The sequence below is a fragment of the Pelobates fuscus genome, chromosome 3 (genome assembly GCF_036172605.1).
Source record: "Pelobates fuscus isolate aPelFus1 chromosome 3, aPelFus1.pri, whole genome shotgun sequence".
Classification (NCBI taxonomy): Eukaryota; Metazoa; Chordata; class Amphibia; order Anura; family Pelobatidae; genus Pelobates; species Pelobates fuscus.
The window spans coordinates 58,540,369-58,560,725 of NC_086319.1; the positions used below are offsets into that span (position 1 = coordinate 58,540,369).

Below are 20,357 nucleotides of genomic sequence, written 5' to 3' on the forward strand. Positions count from 1 at the left end.
CTCACTGGAGGTACGACTAAGGCAGAGATTACACACTTCCTTCTAGCTATACTGATTCAAACCTGATTGGGTACTGTGATAGGCTGAAAGCTGCATGATTAAGGCTTTGCTGACCCGAAACGTCGCACTTTCTATGGGGTGGTTCACCTATCAATAAATATATCATCCCTACTATTTGAGTGTAGCGGTGTTCGTTACTTTTGAAGGCTGAAAGCTGCTATCTGACACTCTTACCCAATCACAGCCACCCATTTATGTTAAAGTTAATACTTCCTCAATTGAAGGGCTGTGGGTACTCACGTTTAGCATTAAGAATTGAAAATGGTTAATGGAAGGATTGTCCCAGCAGACTACAGGCTCTGTATCAATGAGATGAACGAGTTACACTGCTTACAGTGTCCCATTAAAATATTAAGGTCTTTGCACTAGCAATAATGTAGTTGGATAGCTGGTAATTGACTTTATTTGCTGTTTTATCACTTTGCCAGTAATAGCTTGAAACTCCAAAATAGTACCAAAAAAAAAAAAAAAATAACAAGTGCGATTTTTATAGAGACTTGCCTTTGTATTAGTAATATGTTTTGCAACATTTATGATTATTTTGACAGCTAATGCATTAATTAAATCATGCATAGGACAATTACAAGCACTAAAGCTGTATTTTCAGCCATAGGTGAACTTTCCATAGTTTAAACACTTTTTAGTAAATGTGGGAAAGCACATCTTCGCCCCCCCTCTTATTTTTGTAGGCCCTGTTTAATCCTTGCAGTCATTCAGGTACAGACGTTACTGCCTGGGGTGCTTACATTGTCTCATTGAGATCAGATCTTCTGTTAATAACACAGACATATCCAAACACCCAACAGGACAAGCAAGTTTCCCCCACTGTCAGCTGAAGCTGACGTGTGTGTGTTTACTGGAGTGTAAATGGAGCCAGCTAAGCACTCTGTAATGAAACAGAATAAAATAAAACAAACATGAAGAGGCACATCTAGACGCTACATGTAACCATAGTTATTGTATTGAATTCAGCAAATTTATAGGAAAATAAAAATTGCTTTTTTTTTTAAAGACATAAAGGATGATAAGTTGATCTTTAAAAGAGATTGAAAAATAAAGTACATTTGCAATGAAACTAAAATATAAAATCCATATAATTGCTTTTTAGATTTAAGCAGGCAAGCAACATTTTTAAAAATTATTTATGTAATATAATAAATCTGTTGACACAGAATAATACATTTTCAAACTATTTTTATGTTGCTTCTGATTATCAGGAAGCTGGCCACCTGCCACATATTCAACCTTTTGCACCACTGAGGGTGTTAAACTACTTGCCTGTTGACTGCTATCACTACCAGTGGGCAAATAGTACTTCAAATTAGCAATTCACTTGCAAACAAAGCCAGCAAGCAATAATTTGCGAATGTGCATCCAGACAGATGTATTTGGTTCTACAATATATATGTATCAATGCTTTGTGAATGTGGAAACACCATTTTAATCTGGACACCGAATGCAATTGCTGCAGATTCGTTCGGGCTAACTGAATTTAAACCATTTTTTTAACTTTAGTAAATATGAGAATTTCCGTTGCGGTCGGAATTCCGCCATTTTCACCAGATTTTATCCATCCGCATAAAATCTAGTGTTTAGTGAATAACTTTGTAAAAGTTTGTATTGCACATTTTAAAAAAAAAATGTTTTTTTCATTACCTCATATTTTGAGCTCGATTTAACTAGTTTGGATCAGAATTAGAAATTATTCCATTCAGATAGAAAAATAAATGTTTAAAATTATGTATTTATAAAATTCCCTTCCACTTTAATTGTGACTTTTATAGATAAATCATTTAAAAAAAAATTCTAATAGAAAGTTTTCATGTTGCTCTCCCTGCATTAACTTAACAGCTAGCAATATTGTTACCGCACTCATTGTTGATTATTATTTAAACTAATTAAATTGAGGCCATAATTAGTAATTCTTGTAACCCGGTAACAAAAAGTGTAAATCAGTTATTCCAAAGGAGAGAGGTTTTCTCTCTCTGTAAGTGCATGCTGCCAGTATGCAATGATCCCATTGAAAAATAGGCAGAAGTAGATTTTAACAGCTTCAAACAGTGAAACCTTGTTTCAGCGGTGTTAATAAATAAGAGATTATCAGGTATGTGAGTCCACATCATTTGAAAGGTGAGAAGTGTAAAAACACTGGCTTAGTTAACCTGCAATGAGCGGATCATCTTTCTTTTATGTTTTTAATAAAAATTACATTACAAAAAGAGGTCTGTTAGGAGATGTAGCAGAGCCCTAAATAGGTAGGGGCCCGATGAATGCCCCTACCCCTTCCTCTACTTGTCTATACCTGTAAATACCTGTCTGACTATTTTTCTCATTTCCAACTCACACCTTGTTTCTCATCAACTTGGTTTCTGCTCCCTGCAATCCCCCGAAGAATCCCTATAGTCCGTGACGAACAATATTTTCACAAGCCGTGTTCATGCTCACAATCTGTGAAGTTAATAAATGCTACAGGACAGAACATGCACAGAAAAAATACACTCCATGTACAAACTGACAACATATCAAAACACATTTTATTGTGTTTGTTTTTTGATGTTAATTAAAACAAAACGATTTGATGGTAAAATGGAAGAGTGTGCACAGATATTCCAATACGACACATGTAACAGCAATGAATGGTTGTATATGGAGTGCGAAAATAAAAGTAGCCTGATTATTTTGTCTGTTCTTACCTGGCAGACTCAGCTTTAGCTTCAGGCGCTGTAATTCCAGTTATTATTCCATCATCTATTTCTCGGTGCAATAAAAGATCAGATCCAAGGACAAGAGCAAACGAATGTATGTTTAAAAGATCATTTACGTAACACTGGTATGATCACCCGAAAAGTGGAAAAAAAGTGATATTCCATTAAAAAAAATATAATAATAATAAAATTAGGAAGAGAAATTAAATACTTTTTTTATTATTGTTTTTCGTTTTGCATTTTTGTTTTGCGATTTTTACAGCTAGTAGAGAAAATAGTTACAGACAGAAATGAGTACTGCATTATTCCTTGACCTCGAATACACACAGTTTTAGTTGATAGACTGAATTTTTTTAAATTTCCAAACTAAGCTGAACTGAATATTCTGAAGTACTATTGATACAGCTGTGTTCTGATCTCTCAGTGACCAAAATATTATAATGAAGTGGGTTATACTGTTCTTTAATATCAGTATTTAGACTTAATGATTTAGTTTAGATACCTCTATATACTGAAAGGTTATCCTGGGGACACACAAGCTGAACATAGTTATTGTCATTTAGGACACAATTCTAGAAATAATGTAACATTCGTGGTCTGATGTAAACTAAGCTTTGAGTTTCATAATGTTGAATTCAAACTTTTAAAGTTTTCATGCCATGTGCACAGTCTGATATTCTAAGGTATTTGTATTCAAAAAGTGGGTAGAGTTTATTATATTTAAAATGTAAAATCTTTCAAATCTGCAAAGTCTGAGTGCTGATTTAAATAGTTTAATATAATTATTCCAGTAATCTCGTGGCACACGTACAAATTAACAAAATTCAAACATAAATACAATCACAAAATCCACACTGCTTGACATTGTCAAATAGTGAAGTGATTTCTTATGTGAAATCTTATTAGAGTTTGCAAAGTAGTGCAAGAGCACATGTGTCAAAAGATTAGCGCACAAAGAAGAGTGAATAGTATGAAAGAAAAATAGGCAATGTATGTCACTCTTTGTACCAGGCTTCCCAAAAACTCCGGCCCTCCAGATGTTGCTGAACTACAACTCCCATGGTTCTATGAATGAAATAGATAGGCTGAGAATCATGGGAGTTGTAGTTCAGCACCATCTGGAGGGCCGGAGTTTGGGAAGCCTGCTTTATACATATAATTGTGCTAAGTTGAACAAGGGATCAGTGAATGAAAAGTGAGCTTCAAGATCCAAGTTATAGTCTGTAATTAGTGATGTCCCGAACTGTTTGCTGGCGAATAGTTCCTGGCGAACATAGCGTGTTCGCTTTCGCCACGGCGAGCGAACACATGCGCAGTTCGATCCGCCCCCTATTCGTCATCATTGAGCAAACTTTGACCATGTGCCTCACGGTCAGTAGACACATTCCAGCAAATTAGCAGCAGACCCTCCCTTCCAGACCCTCCCACCTCCTGTACAGCATCCATTTTAGATTCATTCTGAAGCTGCATTCTTAGATAGAGGAGGGAAAGTGTAGCTGCTGCTAATTAGATAGGGAAATTGATAGCTAGGCTAGGGTATTCAGTGTCCACTACAGTCCTGAAGGACTCATCTGATCTCTGCTGTAAGAACAGCACCCCAAAAAGCCCTTTTAAGGGCTAGAACATCAGTCTGCTTTTTCTTTTTTTTCTGTGTAATGTAATTGCAGTTGCCTGCCTGCCAGCTTCTGTGTCAGGCTCACAGTGGATACTGTGCCCACTTGCCCAGTGGCACCACTCATATCTGGTGTCACAATAGCTTAAGCTTGACATTTAAAAATATTTTTTTTTTCACTGTAATAGATTGAATAGCAGTTAGTTGTCTGCCAGCTTCTGTGTCAGGCTCACAGTGGATACTGTGCCCACTTGCCCAGTGCCACCACTCATATCTGGTGTCACAATAGCTTAAGCTTGACATTTAAAAACAATTTTTTTTTTCACTGTTATAGATTGAATAGCAGTTAGTTGTCTTCAAGCGGGTGTCAGGCCTTCAGCGTGTACTCTGCCAACCTCAGCAAGTGCACTTTGCCACTCATATCTGGTGTGACTATAGCGTGCCTTTAAAAAGAAAAAATGTTTTTCACTGTGAGCTAATAGAAGTTAGTTGTCTGCAAGCGTCTGGGTGTCAGGCCTTCAGCGTGTACTCTGCCAACCTCAGCAAGTGCACTTTGCCACTCATATCTGGTGTGACTATAGCGTGCCTTTAAAAAGAAAAAACGTTTTTCACTGTAAGCTAATAGCAGTTAGCTGTCTGCAAGCATCTGGGTGTCAGGCCTTAAGCATGTACTCTGCCAACCTCAGCGAGTGCACTTTGCCACTCATATCTGGTGTGACTATAGCGTGCCTTTAAAAAGAAAAAAAGTTTTTCACTGTAAGCTAATAGCAGTTAGTTGTCTGCAAGCATCTGGGTGTCAGGCCTTCAGCGTGTACTCTGCCAACCTCAGCGAGTGCACTTTGCCACTCATATCTGGTGTGACTATAGCGTGCCTTTAAAAAGAAAAAAAGTTTTTCACTGTAAGCTAATAGCAGTTAGTTGTCTGCAAGCGTCTGGGTGTCAGGCCTTCAGCGTGTACTCTGCCAACCTCAGCAAGTGCACTTTGCCACTCTTATCTGGTGTGACTATAGCGTGCTTTTAAAAAGAAAAAAAGTTTTTTCACTGTTATAGATTGAATAGCAGTTAGTTGTCTTCAAGCGGGTGTCAGGCCTTCAGCGTGTACTCTGCCAACCTCTGCCAGTGCACATTGCCACTCATATCTGGTGTCACAATAGCGTGCATTTAAAAATAAAAAACGTTTTTCACTGTTATAGATTGAATAGCAGTTAGGTGTCTTCAAGCGGGTGTGTCAGGCCAACAGCGTGTACTCTGCCAACCTCTGCCAGGGCACATTGCCACTCATATCTGGTATCACAGTAGCTTGCACGCATAGTACCACTAATCCAAAAGAAATGACAGGCAGAGGCAGGCCACCCCACAGGGGCCATCGTGGTCGTGGTGCTGTGATTCCCTTTGGCCCTAGAATAATGCCCAGTTTTCAGAGGCCACGTACCCTGAACTTGAAAAGTTCTGAGGACATAGTTGACTGGCTAACACAGGACATCCAATCTTCTACAGCTTCTGCTCGGAACCATGACGCACCATCCTCCTCCAGCATAGCTTCGGGCACCTCTCAAGATACCACTCACCCGCCTGCCGCCACCACCAAAACTAGCACCACAGCCGCTTCACTTGGTATGTCAGAGGAGTTATTCACACATCCGTTTGAAGAAATGAGGGATGCGCAACCATTATTGCCAGAGGATGTAGATAATAGGGATATGTCTCAGGCAGGCAGCATTACACACATGGACGTATGGTGTGATGATGATGATGTTGTACCCGCTGCTGCTTCCTTTGCTGAGTTGTCAGATACAAGTGAAGCGGTTGATGATGACGATGCGTCCATGGATGTCAAGTGGGTGCCTGCTCGGCAAGAAGAAGAACAGGACGAAAGTTCAGATGGGGAGACAGAGAGGAGGAGGAGGAGACGAGTTGGAAGCAGGGGGAGGTCGTCGCAAGGAGCTAGTGGCACAGTCAGACAGCATGCATCGGCACCCGGAGTCAGCCCAACAGCACGCCAATCAACGCATGCTGTGTCCACCACCAGAATGCCGTCATTGCAGAGCTCAGCAGTGTGGCATTTTTTTTGTGTGTCTGCCTCTTACAACAGCGATGCCATTTGCAACCTGTGCCAAATGAAACTGAGTCGTGGGAAGTCCAACACCCACCTAGGTACAACTGCTTTGCGTAGGCACATGATCGCACATCACAAACGCCTATGGGATGAGCACATGAGTACAAGCAGCACGGAAACTCAAAGCCGCCATCCTCCTCCTGGTCCAGCATCTTCAGCCACGTCAACCACTGCTGTCCTCCTTGCCCCCTCTCAACCATCCGCCACCCCGTCTCCCGCCTTGAGCAGTTCCCGCTCATCTGCCCACAGTCAGGTGTCTGTCAAGGACATGTTTGAGCGTAAGAAGCCAATGTCACAAAGTCACCCCCTTGCCCAGCGTCTGACAGCTGGCTTGTCCGAACTATTAGCCCGCCAGCTTTTACCATACAAGCTGGTGGAGTCTGAGGCGTTCAAAACATTGTAGCTATTGGGACACCGCAGTGGAAGGTGCCCGGACGAAATTTCTTTTCACAAAAGGCAATCCCCAACCTGTACTCGATTGTGCAAAAGGAAGTAATGGCATGTCTGGCACACAGTGTTGGGGCAAGGGTCCATCTGACCACTGATACATGGTCTGCAAAGCATGGTCAGGGTAGGTATATCACCTACATTGTGCATTGGGTAAACCTGCTGACGGCTGCCAAGCATGGAATGTGTGGCTCTGCAAAGGAGTTGGTGACACCACCACGACTTGCAGGCAGGCCTGCTGCCACCTCCTCTACTCCTCCTACTCCATCCTCTTCCATAACCTCCTCGGCTGAGTCCTCTTCTGCTTCTGCGTCTTGCTCCACATCAACGGCACCCCCCCCAGCTCCCCAGGTACTATTCCACATCCCGGATACGGCAGTGTCACGCTGTCTTGGGTTTGACTTGCTTGAAAGCAGAGAGTCACACCGGACAAGCACTTCTGTCCGCCCTGAACACACAGGTGGAAAAGTGGCTGACTCCGCAGCAACTGGATATTGGCAAAGTGGTTTGTGACAACGGAAAAAATTTGTTGGCGGCATTGAATTTGGGCAAGTTGACACATGTGCCGTGTAATCTGATCGTAAAACGCTTTGTGCATAAGTACACATGCTTACAGGACGTCCTGAAGCAGGCCAGGAAGGTGTGTGGCCATTTCAGGCGTTCCTACACGGCCATGGCGCACTTTGCCGATATCCAGCGGCGAAACAACATGCCAGTGAGGCGCTTGATTTGCAACAGCCCGACACATTGGAATTCACCAATCCTAATGTTCGACCGCCTGCTCCAACAAGAAAAAAGCTGTTAATGAATATTTGTATGACCGGGGTGCTAGGACAGCCTCTGGGGAGCTGGGAAGTTTTTTGCCACGTTACTGGATGCTAATGCGCAATGCCTGTAGGCTCATGCGTCCTTTTGAGGATGTGACAAACCTAGTCAGTCGCACCGAAGGCACCATCAGCGACATCATACCATTTGTTTTCTTCCTGGAGCATGCCCTGCAAAGAGTGCTGGATCAGGCCGTAGATGAGCGTGAAGAGGAAGAGTTGTGGTCACCATCACCACCAAAAACAGCCTTATCAGCATCGCTTGCTGGACCTGCGGCAACGCTGGAAGAGGATTGTGAGGAAGAGGAGTCAGAGGAGGAATGTGGCTTTGAGGAGGAGGAGGAAGACCAACCACAACAGGCATCCCAGGGTGCTCGTTGTCACCTATCTGGTACCCGTGGTGTTGTACGTGGCTGGGGGGAAGAACATACCTTCATTGACATCACTGAGGAGGAGGAACGGGAAATGAGTAGCTCGGCATCCAACCTTGTGCAAATGGGGTCTTTCATGCTGTCGTGTCTGTTGAGGGACCCTCGTATAAAAAGGCTGAAGAAGAACGACCTGTACTGGGTGTCCACACTACTAGACCCCCGGTATATGCAGAAAGTGGCGGAAATGTTACCGAATTACAACAAGTCGGAAAGGATGCCGCATTTGCAAAATAAATTCAAAAGTATGCTTTACACAGCGTCTAAGGGTGATGTCACAGCACAACGGGAATCTAACAGGGGAAGAGGTGAAAGTCATCCTCCTCCTCCCACGACCACGCCATACCTGCCAAGTGACCCTATGCAGGGGTAACAGTCTCTATTCTGCTCTGTGTCAGTGTGTATCAGAGATCCTTAGGATAGGTGTCAATCCATATCTGCCAAGTGACCCTATGTAGGGGGAACAGTCTCTATTCTGCTCTGTGTCAGTGTGTATCATGGTCTCTGAGGACAGGTGTTAATCCATATCTGCCAAGTGACCCTATGTAGGGGGAACAGTCTCTATTCTGTTCTGTGTCAGTGTGTATCAGGGATCCTTAGGATAGGTGTCAATCCATATCTGCCAAGTGACCCTATGTAGGAGGAACAGTCCCTTTTCTGCTCTGTGTCAATATGTATCATGGTCTCTGAGGACATGTGTCAATCCATATCTGCCAAGTGACCCTATGTAGGGGGAACAGTCCCTATTCTGCTCTGTGTCAGTGTGTATCAGCGATCCTTAGGATAGGTGTCAATCCATACCTGCCAAGTGACCCTATGTAGGGGGAACAGTCTCTATTCTGCTCTGTGTCAGTGTGTATCAGGGGCTTTGAGGACAGGTGTCAATCCATACCTGCCAAGTGACCCTATGTAGGGGGAATAGTCTCTATTCTGCTCTGTGTCAGTGTGTATCATGGGCTTTGAGGACAGGTGTCAATCCATATCTGCCAAGTGACCCTATGTAGGGGGAACAGTCTCTATTCTGCTCTGTGTCAGTGTGTATCAAGGATCCGTAGGATAGGTGTCAATCCATATCTGCCAAGTGACCCTATGTAGGGGGAACAGTCCCTATTCTGCTCTAAATATAATTCCTAATCCTTGGAGTGTAATGTTTACATTCTAATAATATATAATATCTCAATAAACATTCCCAAATTTTATCAGAACGTCTCAAACCTAAGTTTTCACTTATTTGATCCTAAGGTCAAGATTATGCTTATTAGTTACCTATTAGAAACCTAATTCCCTTAATTTAGGTATTACCAATATAAGCTGCTTGTTTTTGCTGGTCTTGTTTTACAGGTAAAGCATGGGTCTGTAAGTCAGAGACTGGAGGAAACTGGTGTCATGATCAATAATAACGTGTCCTGATTTCTAGAAGTTGAAATAAGAGATAGGAGAAGTTAAAAATCCTTCAGGCAAAACCCCTATTGCATTGCGAGAGGTGATACGTTCGGCCCTAAAGCACTTCAGTTTGCTGGATTGCTTTATATGAGAAACGTGTGTCTTCTTTTTTTAGTAAAATAAACAGACATACAATAAACAAATACATCACCATATTGCCTTTCCCTTAAGTCCCATATGAATAGCACCAGGGAAATAAATAGCGGAGGGACTATGGCAATATTTTTTGTTGAAATGCGTTGGGCCAATATTTTATTATATTTTATTCTTCAATGTTTTAATAATTTGCTTTTGACATACTTACCCACCTGGCTGAAGTCAGTATCTACAGCAGAGTACAACTGAAGGAATTGTGGGTACTAGCCCTCCCCCCCCCACACACCCTTTGTATGCCGATGTTACTGTCTATTCTGTGAGTGCAATTTCACAAGCAGCGTCATTCCTAGTCTTCACATCCTGCACTGATGTGTATGATGGGAATACAAATTAAAGACTTCTCATTGAACTGCTTTACGGAGTCTGTTATTGGACAGAACGTCTAGGCTGTGTTAGAAGTGGAGATTTTCCACTTTTGCTATTTTTATATATAACCCAAGGAAAAAAAATTATAATTAAATGCATGCATATTTTATTTGGGGGTGTATCTACTCAACAGTAATTGTTTGTTTTTTATTTGTTTTTTAATTGGGCAGTGCAGTGTCCCTTTAAGGGGATAGTATCATAAAGTAATTTGATGATCAACAAGAAAATAATGAAATATAGCAAAGTATAGAAAATTGCATTACAGACTCTAAGTCCTAAGTTTGGATTTCCTAATAATGAAATACTGTGCACTTAAGTGATTGTTTTGGCATCTTTTATATTTGTGCTTGGAATTGAAGCACATTTGCCAGTAATGATTGAGGAAAATAGACTTTCATTGTAGTTCAGTTTCCAAGTACAATACAAGAACTTGATGCACTTTAAAAGTAACTTTTTAGCTAAACAGTAATTGTATGTTCTGTGGACTATACATTGCCCGAAAAGGTGGGCAACACAGTGCTAAATAGTGCTTGAATCAGATGTAAACTCCCCTTAATAGACTATCAGGGTTATTATTCAACACCTGGATTTTGTCCATATGGAAAAAATCCTGTGAAATGGCTGAATTCTGACAGCATTTGGCTTTAGCAAATCTAGGATTTGCCAATGCGGTCAAAGTTTAAAAATAGTGACTGGGCATCCATTGGGCGAACCTAATGGCATAGTCCCCCTGTTCCCACACTCCTGTGCATCAAGTAGGGGATACTTTAAAAATGCATGAGCTAGGACCTAGTGTCCCCTTCCCCTGCTCCATTCCATGGGCGAGATTGGGACCCTAATGCTAATATTATAGGGGGAGTATCTAGTGTCCCCCTAGACAGGGCCGTCTTTAATATTGATTGGACCCTGGGCAAGCATTTGTTTGGGCCCCTGGTTTCTGCCCTCCCCCCCACACTTTCACTCTCTGGCATGCAATCATGCCCTCCATCCCAAGACAGTGGCAGAACTAATGTAGACAGGGCCCTGGTGCAAGACATATACATACACATTAGCACACTGATGCATGCACACATCTGGACACATGCACACACTGACAAAGACTGGCGTATACACACACAGACACATACATAAATACACATGCACACACAGAGGTAAAACACGGGCACATCCACACACAGAGATACACACTTACATACACTGACACAGATATGTACACACACTAAGATACACACAGAAACACAGGTACACATGCAGAGGTGAATTTGTGTGCAGTGTTGGCGTAGGAATGCTGGGATGTATGCATTGTCACACAGATACACACTTACACAAACACCGAGTTACACACAGGAACACAGATACACATGCAGTGGTGTATTTGTGTGCATTGTTAATGTTGGAATGCAGGGGTGTATTTGTGTGCAATGTTAGATGGGATGTATGCATTGCCACACGCATAGATACACACTTACACATACTGACACTCATATACACAGACACGCAGGTACAAATACAAACTGACACACAGGTATACATACAAACAGATACACATATACACTGACACAAAGGTACACATACACTGACACAAACACAGCCAGATACACACTGACACAAACACAGCTAGATACACACTGACACAAACAGCCAGATACACACTGACACAAACAGCCAGATATACACACACACACAGTCAGATACAAACACTGACACAAACACAGTCAGATACACAGTCAGATACACACACAGTGAGATACACACACACAGTGACACATGCACACAGTGAGATACACACACACAGTGAGATATACACACATACAGTGAGATATACACACACACAGTCAGATACACACACACACACACACAGTCAGATAAACACACTGTTGCGGTCACCGGCCCGCCGAGCCTCACAGCCGTGCCCGAACCGGCACGACCGCGCGGACAACATGAGCTTACCTGCTCGTCGGCGAGCCGGGAACCGCTCACTCAGTTCTTCCGGGCATCACGTCCGAATCCAACATGGCGCCGACCACGTGGTCGCGTCTATGGATAGCCCCGCCCCCGAGAGTTATACAAACGTGTGCGTGACGTCACAACGTCAACGCACACGCACATTTTGGGGTCAGAGGTCGCCCTCTGACCAATCATAGCATAGAGAGGGGTATTTAAACCCCTAATTCACCCCAGTACTTTGCCCTGTCGTGGTTTCCGTTTCCTGGTTTCCTGAGAGTGCTATTTTCGTGTTTCTGATTTCCTGGTATCCTGATCTTGGCTTTTCCCTGGTTATTCTGATCTCTGGTTTCCCTGACTTGGCTTGTTTAAACGGTATTGAGTATTTTCTGGCTTCCTTGACCTCGGCTTTCCCTTTAACCATTCTCTGTCTCTAGCGTATTAGTCCGGCCATTTTAAGGTCCGGTTTACGCTCTATCCTGTTATTTTTCCTTTCCTTATTTATGTATATGTTTACATAGTTTCTGCGTGCTGGAGCACACTAATAGCCGTGACATTCACACAGTCATATAAATTTACATAGTTTAGCCACCCTCCTTACCTTTACAGAAGTGTGGCTTCCCTGGAGTCCAGTGGGAGCTGGATGGCTGAGATTTATGGGAAGGTGGAGGTACAGTCCTTCTTCTTGGTCTGTACCTCCACCTTCTCTCCATGTATGCGTCCTTCTCCCCAGCAGCCCTCTGTTAATTGGGAGGAAGTGACCTCACAACACTTCCTCCCAGCAGGCAGGAAGACAGAGGCCCGGTCTGGAGCTCTCTTAGACGGCCGGGGCCCCCGGATTACCTCACTTGCTGCAGGCCACCGGGATATTTCTCAGTATCCCGGTGGGCTGTTCAGACCTGGCTGCAGGCAGGGGGCCCACATGGCAGCTGCTTTGGGCCCCTCAGGAGCAACTGCGCCCGGGGCAGCTGCCTCGTTTGCCCCTTGTTAAAGACGGTCCTGCCCCTAGACCAAATCCATGGGCCAATCCATGCTCAACTGGGGTCCTAATGTTATTAATAAGGAAGAGTACAAAGTGTCCCCTCCGGTTATCCCCCAATGAGCGGTAATAATAAAGAGATTGATTAGAGATTGATAGATTGGACGCTTATGCCTCGTTTCCACTGAGCGGATCGGTTCGGGTCGGTACATTTTGGAAGGTTTTGAATGGTCCGGCCTATTCCAGCGAGCGTTTCCACTGCAAGTTGGAACGCCTGGAGGCTTGCGTGGTTTACGCCAAATGCGTGTGACGACACACTTGGTCGACAACATACGTGACGCTACAAATAACAATAATGGAGGTCATCCAGCAGCTCGTCTTTGCTCTATTTGGCTTTTGGTTCTTTGAAATCAAAGTACATGCCGCACTTTATGAGAGAAGGTTGCGAGCGGCGAAGAGAAACACAGCAGAAAAGAGAAGAAAACTTATGGCTTGGGTCTTGAGCCGGGAGGAGAAGTACACCTTTGTGCGGCAAAGACAAAGACGGCAGCGCTATAGGGTAAGCAACTTTATGCCATTTGTCATGTAGTTCTACACGTATTAAAAATTAAAAATAATACTGAATATGTTAAAAATCGAATACAAGATGGGAAGGAAATACATTATGTATTTAACAACATCATGTTGCACACATTTGTAAAAATCAAGAATTACACCTTATACATAAATACTCCTTATGTTATTTTTGTTGATCGCTTTTATACATGATGCTATTAATAGTGATATAGTAACATCTGTCCTTTTTTGTTTGTTTATTTTTTTAGACGCTTCTCCTTTTGTCAAAACAGCGCCGCCGACCAGTCATTTGGGCTCTCCGCCGCGCCAATGAGTGGTGGGATGTGACCGTCCCTGGATTCACACACACACAGTGGGTGCACAATTTCAGAATGTCGGAGGAAACATTTTTATACCTTTGTGCAAAGCTAGGTCCAGCGATGGAGAAGCAAACCACCAACTTCAGAGCTTGTGTGCCTGTGAGGAAAAGAGTTGCCATTGCACTGTGGAAGCTGGCTACCAACAGTGAATACAGAAGTATAGGTCATCTTTTTGGTGTCAGTAAATCATCAGTGTGCCGGTGTGTGCAGGACTTTTGTAAAGCTGTATGCACATTGCTAGCTCCTGAAATTATTCATTTTCCGGACTGGCAAAAGCTTAAAGACATGGCTGACTACTTTGAGAACAGGTGGGGCCTTCCACAGTGTGTTGGTGCTATTGATGGGTCACACATACCAATAATAGCACCACAAGAATACCACACTGACTACTTCAACAGAAAAGGGTGGCATTCCATCATCCTCCAAGGAGTAGTGGATGGAAAAGGACTATTCTGGAGTGTGAACGTAGGAAAGCCTGGGAGCTTGCACGATGCTCGGGTTCTACGACTGTCCACATTTTGGGATTGGGTTGGCCAGGGAGGCCTGTATCCTGTTTGCACTAAGAACATTGGGGGGGTGAATGTTGGCTATTATGTGCTCGGGGACTCTGCCTACCCTTTACAAAATTGGCTCCTGAAACCATTTCCTGACAATGGCCGCCTGACACTAGAACAACAAACCTACAACAAGAAAACATCCAGGGCTCGTGTAGTAGTTGAAAATGCATTCGGAAGACTTAAGGGTAGGTGGCGTTGTCTTATGAAGAGGAATGACAGTGACATTGCACTTGTCAAATCCATGGTGCTTACTTGCTGTGCTCTTCACAATCTTTGTGAAAGACATGGAGAAGACTTCCACCAGGATTGGAATACGTCTGCAGAAGAGCCAGGACGGGTAATTACACTGGATAGCGAAGAAGAGTGCAGTGAAATACGTCAGGCTCTCATGCGGCACCTCAACCTTTAATTTCTTACCCTGGTTTTATTAACGTTTTATTACAGTTTTATTACATTTTAGAAATTTTTAATAAAGTTTTAAATTTAATCAGACACACACAAAAAGTCTCTCCTGTTTTTTATTCTAATAAAAAAATGATCTTTCAAAATATACTCACAAGTACAGAGTAAAAAAATATATTTACAAATAAACATTATTTACAAAAAGCAAAAATAAATGTAATTATCAAAAAAATAAAATAAAGAAGTGTACAGGTCATGTGCTAGTGGAAACGAACTACTGCCTGGGCGGTGACCTGGGATCACGACTGCCTCCCAGCACTTGAACAAGCTGCCCAAGGACACCAAGGAAGGCCTGGTTGAAGTTAGCCAACTGCTCCATCTGCTGCCGGGCGATTTCTGCCTCCTGGCGCCTCGCTTCCTGGGCATCTTGACGCAGTGCCTGAAAGCGCCGCTCAGAAAGGTTCTCCATCCTTTCCTGCTGCCTTTCCTCTGCTGCCCGCATATCCTCCATGACTGTGTGCAAATCCAGCTGAAACCGTCTCCTATCACCTGGAATAAACAAAAGACCATAATAGTGCTTTTTTTTTTTTTAGCAATTGGTACAAAAAACAGGTGGATATTTATCATTTAACATAATGTAAATAAGGAAAATATGTAACACATAAGAACAGTATAAGCACAAAGTACAATAAACACCCTAAACACAATATACTTAAGATAAGCTCAAAATACAATGGAATTTAAATAGCAGTATATACAGACAATGTACAATTATGATTATGGATTTAATTATGCAAACAAACTACATATAGAAGCATTTTGAGTGAGTTCACAGTTTGCTGTAAATTAAAAGTTAGGAAAATGCACAATTACAATGTTCACTCTGAACAGCATGTCTTACCAGTGTGCCGGGGTGCATTGGGCATACTCTGCGGTTGGGTCTGTGGTTGGGTCGGTGTTGACGTAATCGTACTGGTGCTGCTGAACGACGTTGATGGACCATCGTCAGAAACATATGAAAAGCTTGAGGTATCATTGGAGAGTCCTTCAACTGTATCTGAAAATGCACAGATCAATAGTTCAGTACACTGTACAAATAAAATGTGTTTTTTGGTGCAAATCGTTAATGGTTTTGTTCAGTGAATCTATAAATGGTTAGCAGAGCGAAAGCCAATGCAAATTAAGAAAAAAATAAATCTTACCAATGGGTTCTATCATGGATTCGAGAAGTGTAGATGCAGAGTCCAGACCGCCCTCCCTGCCTTGGTTTGCCGGCCTATGACCGTAAATGGCGTCCATGGCGTCGTACCACTTCCAACTACTTCGACTGTTTCCACTACGGCTGTTGGCATCCTTAATTTTTTTATATTGGCCTTTCAGCTTTTTAAGCTTTGCCCTACACTGACCCGATGTCCGTTCAAATCCCTCAGCAGCCATCCGCTGAGAAATATCTTTATACACCTTTTCATTTCTCACTGATCCATCAAGCTCACTCTGAATAACGCTATCGCCAATTATAGTTAGGAAAGTGGATAGTTCCTGAGCCGACCAGAGCTTGCTGTTGTTTGCAGGCATCCTTCTCCTATTATCTGGACTAAACGGCGACGTGGTGTTTATTTCGCGCTTGCCTTTGACGTGAGCATTGACGTTTTTCTATCCGCCAATCAGTGGAATGTATTGTGTGACGCCAGTAGCTCCGCCCTAACCGTACCGTACCATTTCCTATGGCCCTACATCTAAAGGGGGACCATGAATGGTGCGGTTTGGTTCGGTTGTATGGGCCACTTTCATAATGGAAACACTCAAAATAGCGTACCGTACCGAACCGACCTGAACCGATCCGCTCAGTGGAAACGAGGCATTATTTGATCAGGGCCTTCTTCCTTCTCACCTCTGTTATATACTGTATGTAAATTCTATCACTGCAAACACTAATAATATCAATCAACAACAAAAACGTGACGATTCTTTAAGGCAGAAAAACTAGCATTTGATGTAGCGATACAAAGTTTTATGAAAATCAGGAAAGCCCAATGGCTTATACATGTATTGATACATTCCATTTTACAGAAAAAAATACTAACACCTTAGCAAATGGTGCCAAACTCTGTTTGGCTGATTACAAAGGCAAATGTAATAAGGACTTGTCCCTGTGGCTCTGTATCTGCACAGTCATATCAACCAAAATAGCCAAAATGCAGCTGCCAGGTCATCTGTTTTTTTTTTGTCTGTAAATTTAAAAATGTCTTGATGAATTCCTGGCAATTCACAATTTTGTGAATAATCCTTATGTATTTATTTGTAGTCGTGCGTCTTTGATAATTTGAGTACTGAAAATTTCCACAAAAGATAAATGATTATTTAATAAAATGTAGCTGATAAACATACATTACATGGTTGCAATATATATAGTGGCTTCGTGGGGACATATTTATCGTGTAACAAGACTGCCCTCTGCTGTTTTTTTATGATACTTTCACATAATCATGGCTTACTATTACTATAAAGAGATTACTTCTGCATGCAAGTTTGTAAGTTTAGTTGTATCAGCTGTGAGATTATACATGCCTCAACTTTTTTGTGGGGCTCATTGACCTTTACTTTTCCATGAACATTGATTCGGAATAATTTTATATTTGTGTTACTCATTATCTGATACCAGTATTTCCATAATTATTTGTGGCAAAAGGCTATGTACCACCCGGTACAGATTCTAGTCTTTTCACCATCAGGTATACGAGAATAACCATTGCCGTTTACAGCATAAGCTTAGACATCTTCATGTGCCCCACCAGCACACTCTCCTCTCCAATTACTGCTGTGATTGCTGTTTCCCACCAACTCGAGAAATATGTAACAAATGGACAAATACAAGGTAAAGGCTGGCAAATCTTACATCCACAATTATGTAAGAATACTGGATGAATATTATTTTTATTATTTATAAAGCGCCAGCAAATTCTGTAGTGCTGTACAATAGGTGGGTTAACGTGTGATTGCAACCAGACGAGCTTGATGCAAAGGAACAGAGGGTGTAGAGGGCCCTGCTCAAACGAGCTTACATTCTCAAGAGCGTGCGGTAAAGTGGCACAAGAGATAGGGCTAGGATGTAGTTTAGGTACTGGGAAAAAATAGGTTACTAGAATACTTTACAGTGAAGGGTTGGTTTCTTGGATGACATAGTTACAGGGGGGAATGTTATTAACAGTTTAATTACATAGTTACATAGTTACATAGTTACATAGTTACATAGCTGAAAAGTGACTTTCGTCCATCATGTTCAGCCTTCCTCACATGCGTCCATCAAGTTCAGTCTTTTTGCTGTTGATTTGCTTTTCTAAAGAAGTGGGTTTTTAATTATCTTTTGATGGAGAAGAGACTGGGTAAGGGCAAGGAATAGAGTTCCATAAGAAAAGTGCAGCCCTAGCGAAGTCTTGAAGGTGGGCGTCAGAGGTGCAAGTATGAACAGAGAATAGGTGCAGATCTACGGCAGAGCGTAGGGGCCTGAATGGGACATATATGTGTATTAGTGGGAATAGGTAGGGACAGCGTTATGTAGAGATTTGTAAGCAAGCACCAGAATTGTAAATTAAGCCCAATATCTTACAGGAAGCCAGTGTAGGTATGGACAGAGTGGGGAGGCATGGGAGGTGCAGGCAGGAAGATGAGCCTCGCAGCCACATACATTATAGACTGTAACATGTACACATTTGGAATAGTCACTTTGCTCATTCTTTAAAATACTGCTTGCAAGAGCTGTCTAACAAAGGCTTCCAGGTTAACACTATACCTTGATGGTAAGGGTGTGAAACCCACTGAAATGTTATTTTTTTGACTGACAACATTTTCACTTTTCCCCAATCTGTAACTCACTAGTCGCTCCTTAAGTAACATCTGCTTGACAACCCGTATCGCAGCTCATAGATGCAGCCCTAAAGCATACTAGAGTTAAAGTTGTGTGTCAGCTGGATTGCTAGCTCTTGTGGTGTCTGGAGAACACATGTGTTGTGTGTGGAGAGGTGTATTGCATATTGTTTGTGGTTGATTGTATGTTGTATTTGTAGCCGTAGGCTGTGTGTGCATTGCGTGTTGCTATAGATTATGGCGGTAACTGTGAGTAGTGTGTAGATTGGCTATGAGTGGTGTATTCATGGGATGGCTGTGAGTTGTATGTGTCAGTATGACTTTGAGTGCTGTGTAAGGTGGCTGTAGGGTAACTGTGAGCCATGTTTGTGGGGTGTGATTTCAGCATTTCCTCCATATATTTCAAATTATCTGTAGTACAAATGGAGGAATGTCATGGCAAGATCAATGGTGATCTGGTGGTTGAGCCTGTGGTCTTCATCTTCGTCATCATCTTCGTCATCATCTCACAATCAATGCAGATCACAGTCAGTACTCCTTCAGGTCCAGCAACACTGCTCTGAGTCATTCAGAGATGTCAGGACTACAACCGACTATTTGGTGCAGACTGTGCACGTCCTCCATTAGAGATACCTTTTTATTTCCACGTAGGGGATGGTGTTCTAGGAAAATGCCTAATTCACCTTAAACTCGTACCTGGATTATAATGTTAATAAAAAATAACGAAGGAATGCGCACCCAAAATTCAGGAATAATCAATTCTTACTTTCTAATTAAGGATGTTTCTGTTTTTTCAATAGTGTAAAATGTTTAGAGAAAAAAATATATACTTGTCAGGATCGTGTCAGGATCGGGACAGGGATCCAACACGCAGAGTACAAAGAGTGGAAAGGTACGTATACCGGGCCTTAGAATGGCCGGACTAACGTACCGAGAGTAATAGAGAATAGTCAGAGACAAGCCGAGGTCGAGGGAACGGGAAGACAGATAAGCGAGAGACAAGCCGGGTCAAGAGAGAACAGAGAAGCAGGGTAGTACAACAAGCCGAGTCAAAACCAAATAGAGAAAACTAGAATACCAGAGCACTGAGAGACTAGACAAGCTAGAACCACGACAGGGCAATGAGCTGAAGTAAGGAGTAAGCTTAAATACCCTGGCTCTGGATGGAAATCACGCCTCTGACAAGTACCGATTGGATATCGGACAGTTGAGTGACAGATTACTCGTGCTAGCGTCATGACGTCACGTATTGAGCGTCCTGCTAGAAAAGGACGTGGATTCCTCGCGGCCGGTGTTTAAGTGACTGGATGAACCGCGAGGAACGGAGGAAACAGCTCGCCTGGACGGATACACCACCAAGTCTCTACCTCCCTTAGAGGTAGAGGCCTCAGGTACCCTGACAATACTATACCATAATGAGTACAGAGAGCTGACAAACAAGCTCTGATAAACAGTGCAGAGCAGAACTATGTAAATATCCTGGTGCATAGGCTTGAAGGAGTACAGCTGGAAATCAATT

The 20,357-nt window shown here is 42.6% G+C and overlaps 1 protein-coding gene across 1 annotated transcript; it reads left to right on the forward strand.

The window, feature by feature from the left end:
• Positions 1-14,027: 14,027 nt before the first annotated feature.
• LOC134601616 (uncharacterized) lies at positions 14,028-14,981 on the forward strand. The gene has a single exon (XM_063446135.1). The coding sequence runs from the start codon at positions 14,028-14,030 to the stop codon at positions 14,979-14,981; it is 954 nt and encodes a 317-aa protein (XP_063302205.1).
• The last annotated feature ends 5,376 nt before the right edge of the window (positions 14,982-20,357 follow it).